This window comes from Phytophthora infestans, genomic scaffold, assembly GCF_000142945.1.
Source record: "Phytophthora infestans T30-4 supercont1.36 genomic scaffold, whole genome shotgun sequence".
NCBI lineage: Eukaryota > Oomycota > Peronosporomycetes > Peronosporales > Peronosporaceae > Phytophthora > Phytophthora infestans.
The window spans coordinates 716280-722425 of record NW_003303723.1 but is presented as its reverse complement, the minus strand read 5'-3'; the positions used below and the strand labels follow the sequence as shown (position 1 = coordinate 722425).

Below are 6146 nucleotides of genomic sequence, written 5' to 3'. Positions count from 1 at the left end.
CGTGGTCATGACGTTTTTGGGGTTCTTCTTGTTGTACATAGGGATGTAGTGTAGCAAGATGCTTAACTTGGGGTCGGTCAAGAGTGTATCCACGTTCTTCCCGAGATCAAAACTCTTGAGCGTCTTGTCTATGCGTTTGTTTTTTAGCCGATACCAACGCAGCAGAAGCTTGTTCGAATTTGTCAACTGTGGCATCGCGGCCTTGATCGCTGTTTCAAGGGCTGAAACAGGAGCCATCCTGTTTTCTTCATCGCCTAGTCTGAGGAACCTTCCAAGTGTCTTGCGGTTTTGGTCGGAGCGACTAAGCGACAAGTTAAGCGGGTACGCATGAATGGCCGAGCAGGAGCGTTGTACACCGGCAAGGAAGATAGTCAGGAGCACCAGAATAGCTGTTTGGAAGCGCATGGCCACCCTCCTCCCTTTGAGGACTAAGTAAAAATGACTGATATTTCTTAACCGTACCCACAAACATATGTGGTACAAGACGTGGTTTACAATTCGGTACCGTAATAGGTGATTGCAGGTATTAATACATGTAATTTATAGATAATACTACCCTTAGTAAGAAAAAACCTCGCTAGTTTTATTTCAAATCTCCACATAGTGGTCTATTACCGGATAAAAAGAGACAGAAAATTTACAATGGATTACCGGTACAGCACTACACCCCGTTTTCGTGGAAGTGGACCGTATTGGATTTGCAAATAAATAGGGTTTTTGGCTTACAATTAATTGTTCATTTGCATTCAGAATCATCAGATCCAGAAGTTTATCAAAGGTCCAAGGGCGCGAAAACGGGGTGCAGTACTGTACATGTTCTGAAGGTATGTAGAACGTTTTACCCACTACAGAGACAGCTGTTTGCACATGTACTGGTTTGGCTGCACGCAATCAGTGCAGTACAGATTGTAATGTACAGTTCGCAAAAGCTACTCAGTTCAACTGAGTCAGTTGTACATGTATTACATCATGTACCCGACACCAATGATTACATGTAATTTACATGTAATCTTTGGGGTCTGGTACGTTAGATACATGCAAACACAAATTGACACGAGCAAACACAAATAGCTGCTTTTGACTACTAGCGAACACTTGGAACCAGCAAATTTTAAGAAAACTTACGAGCAGCTCAAGCTTCGGGAGACGATAATCACAGAACCCCCAAAACTTATTGACAGATCCCCCTTATTGGACCCCATATGGTTTTTGCGATTGGACAGTACCAGTGCAGAACCAGCCCCATCATAACATGTTTATTACCATTATTATTATGGTATAATAAATATGGTCACAAAAGGATATCAAAACAGTAAGCACCGCAGCATACCATGGCTTCATTCGTTGTCTAGACCCCCCCACCACCACCACCACCTTCCCAGTGCGGCATCGTCTCACACAGGTGCATGGCGAACCGCAAGAATACACTGCTACTACTCCTGAAAGGCACGCACAGCTTCAGATTAACTCGCGCGAGTTTAGTTGAATCGAGAGTCAATTTGGTTAAACTTGCGTGAGTTAAGTTGAGCTCACATTAACGCTGATGTGAGTATCGGTAAAAGATAGCAATGCCAAGTCTAAATCATAATGATACAGACTGCCCAGAAGCTTAAAAACACATACATCTTATACCCTTGCAAACCCGGTCATACTACTTTCCGTCTTTTCAGCCAAAACTTACGTGGTACGAATGAATTTCAAGAGCCCATAGCCTATGCTTACTTGATATCCGTTGGGAGCTTAGCGGAACCACGCTTTTTAGTTTCTGGGCGGAGTCTTAATCTCACTTTTGGTACTGTAGATTTATGGGAATACCGGCTAAAATCTTCAAAAATAACTTGAGTTCAATAAGGCATAAGTTTGGGGGTTCTGTGATTATCGTCTCGCTCAAGCTTCGTGACCATTTAAGATGCAGCATGTGGTTTTAAAAAAACTACGTGTTGCGTCGCCCGTTTGGCTTTGCAATTGCAAAACTATACTGTCGATGTGATCGCAAGACTAACCGGTCAGTTTAATATATGTATATTTTTTTCAAATTATTAAAAGGGGGCGCGAATATAATTCTTGTATATCAAGATGGGGTTCAAATTCACTTTTTTAGCCTGTGAGACATCATCTTACGAGGGAATATAACAAACACAGGTTAGAATCTGAATAACACTGTAGCCCATCACCCACAATACGCACGGACAGGGCAACCTGCCAGGTTACCTGGTGTTGAAGGAATGATTTGCGCAGAGTTGTTAGGGCAGTACAGAACTGAATGAGGACAAAGGTAGAGAGGATTAGGCGGCCATAGTGAAGAGGAAGTCTTGAATGTAGAAGGAGAAGACGCTTGTGTGGTAGAGTTCGTAAAAGAGGAAGTGGTGATTTAGATAGTCTGGTGTCCTGGAGGGGAGTTATTCTCCACCAACCAGACCAGTTATATAAGAAATCTCTATATGATATAGCACAATTATATTCCCCTAGATAGTCAGCATCACATCGGAGATGGTTACTTCAACAGCCTCCCACATCGAGGAATGTGTATGATGCTCTATCTGTCAGGTGCACCACAGGTGGCTGTTAATAACAGTCCTGTGCGTACATGAACATTTACAAGAGGTAGATCTTGTTTTGATATTGACATTCTTTTTTCTTTGACTTCTATTGTCAGATTTGTCGTTTTGTTACCAGTTTTGGCAGGGGTTGTACAGATTTCTTGTTTTATTGTTATTTTGGCTACTCAGGAAAACCGTAGAGGATTAAACCTGTTCACCATAGTAGGATGTCGTTGTTAGCGCTTTAGTTGCACGCGTTTTGAAGAAAGCTACTCAGGAAAACCTTTCATTTTGAGGTATCAAAACCTGTTCGCTGTATTGTTGGCTACTCAGGAAACCTTTGAGGATACACCTGTTCACCGTGTTGATATTTAGATATTTTGTGAAAGTTGTGTTAAACTTTTGTTCATTAAACTGCCAGTTTTGTGCTCTTTAGTTTGTGGATATTTCTTCACACCTTGAAATTTCGTATTTGCCTTTTTGTTAATTATTTGATTGCTTTTACTCTTGTGTGGAGAGTTTATAGTTTTCCAATATTTTTAAAGAAAGGCTACAGCTTTCAAAGCATAAAAATATCTAACAGTGTCATCGGTAGTGTACGCATCTTGTTTGCAGGCTCTCATCGTTGGGGCTATTTTTCTCCCTAGAGGCTCATGGAGTTGTTTCTCATTTCGAAGATTTTTATTTTGTTTATACTTCGCAAGTGCAAGCAATAGGTTTGTAAACTATCGATTCCATTGAAAATGAAACTAATGCAGTAAAACTATAGTTGCTTTCTGTAGACAGAGGCTTGTGTAGGCTTGTCTTAAAGTCATAAAGTATTGAAGATTTTTTCTTTATGCTGGAAATGTTTGAAACTTTTGCCGCAATAAATTTTTTAAGTTTGGCGAATTGAATGAATTGTTTCGGCGTTCCAGTTTCATACATTTCTGGGCGTATTTCTTACTTGGTTAAATACCAGACACATGTTTGTATGGACAATTGCCCATTTTCATTTTATCTCTTTCTTGTTTTTTTAAGGTATATTTTTATTTTACAGGTCCAAAATGTAGTGGATTACCTGTTCTCAAGAAGCCGTAGATCTGCATTCAGTAGACTGCTGCAGCTTTGCATTAAGCGAGGTTTTAGCTGTGCCATTCGGCCTTGTAGCTCGAGATGTACATATTTAAAATGGTATCTCATTAAGTACACATATACTAGTAGTAAATACACAGCTTGTAGCTGGAATATTTTAAGCACAGCTTTATAGCTCGCAAGTGGGGCATTTGGCCTCCCAGTATGGCGTGACACTACAGCAATGCTGCTGGTGCGTGAGGGCGGTATTTAGTTCTTCGCCTTAAATATGTACTACATGTACTTGTACATCATCAAATGCATGTACGTGTATGTGTACGTGTACGTGTACGCGTACATGTACGTAGAGCACAAGGCACTGTGGCCTTCTAGTTCGGCTTTTCAACCAGCAGCAATAGTACAGCGCTATGGCTGGTCTGGCATCATGGCCTCACAACTCGGCAATGGCCGGTGTGGCACGGAATGTATGTGTCTCGTGCGGCGCTACAGCTCCATGGCTGGCGCGGGGGTTTCATGACCTCCCAGCATGGCGAATAACTACGCATGCTGTGCTACAGCACAGTGGCTGGAGCCAAGCTGGCAACGTGGCCTCACGCGAGTTGGTGTCCGTCGGGCGATTTTCTCTCCGATCTCCTTCATGAGCCTTGGGGCTTGGAGGCGCATCGTCTTACCGCTTTCAGCTCGTCAGTACCCTGGCGAAGCGTTGGGCTGATAACCTGTTGAAGGAATGATTTGCGCAGAGTTGTTACGGCAGTACAGAACTGAATGAGGACAAAGGTAGAGAGGATTAGGCGGCCATAGTGAAGAGGAAGTCTTGAATGTAGAAGGAGAAGACGCTTGTGTGGTAGAGTTCGTAAAAGAGGAAGTGGTGATTTAGATAGTCTGGTGTCCTGGAGGGGAGTTATTCTCCACCAACCAGTCCAGTTATATAAGAAATCTATATATGATATAGCACAATTATATTCCCCTAGATAGTCAGCATCACATCGGAGATGGTTACTTCAACACCTGGTGCTCGGCTGCGCACAGCCTTGCACAGGAGATGGACGAGCAGGCAACGTGCATCATGGCTGGCATTTGTGACACTAATGTGACTACGAAGTGTGGCACCAGTGAATCTTTGAGTGGCTTCCTTCATTGTCCAGAAAGCCCCAGCAGCCCCAGGGTCCTGACCAGCCAGCGCCGTCCAGCGCACACCACAGGGCGATGCCGGGTCTCAGCGCGTCGGAGCTGCCACCGGAGGCGCTCCACGCTGGGGACACGATAGAGTATTTCTCCCGTGCCTTTGTCTGCAGCGACCACCGAGGGTATCGTCGCGCCGTCGTCACCTGTGTCGACGGCGGTGACGACGTGGACTTCCCCGTCACTGTAAGCACTGAGGAACCGTTACCGACGGACATGATGGTCAAGAAGGTGAGAGACTGCCTGGGCAACCCCCTGTCACGCGTCAAGACAAAGTGGCGTAAGGTTCGGACGTTTGAGTTGGTCCCAGGAACCTTTTCCGCTCCAACGAGGTCCAGTGTGCTGAATAGTGCCCTACAAGCGGCTGTCGCAGCGGCATGCGAGGCCGTTCGTGGAGAACGTGAGCATCTACCCGAGGAGATCGTGCCGGAAACGCCACCGAGCAGCGCAAGCAGCTCCCCGATCATACAGACAAACCAAAGCCACGTCGTGCCACCCAGCACCCCACCGCGAGTCTCTACTCCGGATTCGTTATATGCAGGAGGGTCTACGGTATTCGGTGATAATTCCCCATGTGAGGAGGACTCTGGAACGTCAGCGGTGAGAGAGATAATTGACCTTCTAACACCCGACTCCGACTCTGCTGTGTCCGTCCAGTCGATACCTAACCGACACGCCCGCGCCAAGATCCGCCACCAGCCGAAGACGAAAAGGGCGCAGTGGCTAGTTCCAAGGTCTAGAAAACGCAGAAACCTGGCAAAATGTGCGGTGACGAGGAGCGGCTCTATGATTTACCACGCGAAGACCTCAAGGCGGCGAAGTTTAATCAGCTGCGGAACAGCCCCGAGATCAAGAAGGAGTTAGAGATCCTGCGCAATAAGCGGTCTACGTATTCGGATCCTGAACAGAAGCAGTGCCGAACTCTATGTAGGACTGTAGCCTGGCCAGCACAGATCGAGAGGATCACCACGTGCAAACGCAACGGGGTGAAGTTTCCAGATATTGGGAACTACGACTCGTGCAACTGCTTCGGTGACTGCTTTTGGGATACCTGCACGAACGTGGCATCGGCGTCCTTCTGCATGCCCCAATACTGCAAACTGGGCGCCATCTGCAGTAATGCACCTCGCACTCTAAGCTCGCTGAAGCTGTTCGATACTGGACGGGTGGGGCTCGGCGTGTACACGACCACGGATCTCGATATCGGAGACGTACTGGGTGAGTACTGTGGAGAGCTGTCAGAGCTCCCCGCAGTGGTGGAGGGGCAGCCACCACAGGCCGTGAAGACAAACACAGGGTACACGCTGCTCTACAACACCAGATCCGTGAACAATAACTACGTCTACGTAG

At 46.0% G+C, this 6146-nt stretch overlaps 1 protein-coding gene across 1 annotated transcript; it reads right to left on the bottom strand.

Annotated features, from left to right (window-relative positions):
• On the bottom strand, positions 1-405 carry PITG_14662 (secreted RxLR effector peptide protein, putative; the record flags this gene model as incomplete). The annotated part of the gene is made up of 1 exon (XM_002898506.1): positions 1-405. A coding segment is annotated over one exon (405 nt), but the record flags the coding sequence as incomplete, so codon positions are not given.
• Positions 406-6146: the final 5741 nt, after the last annotated feature.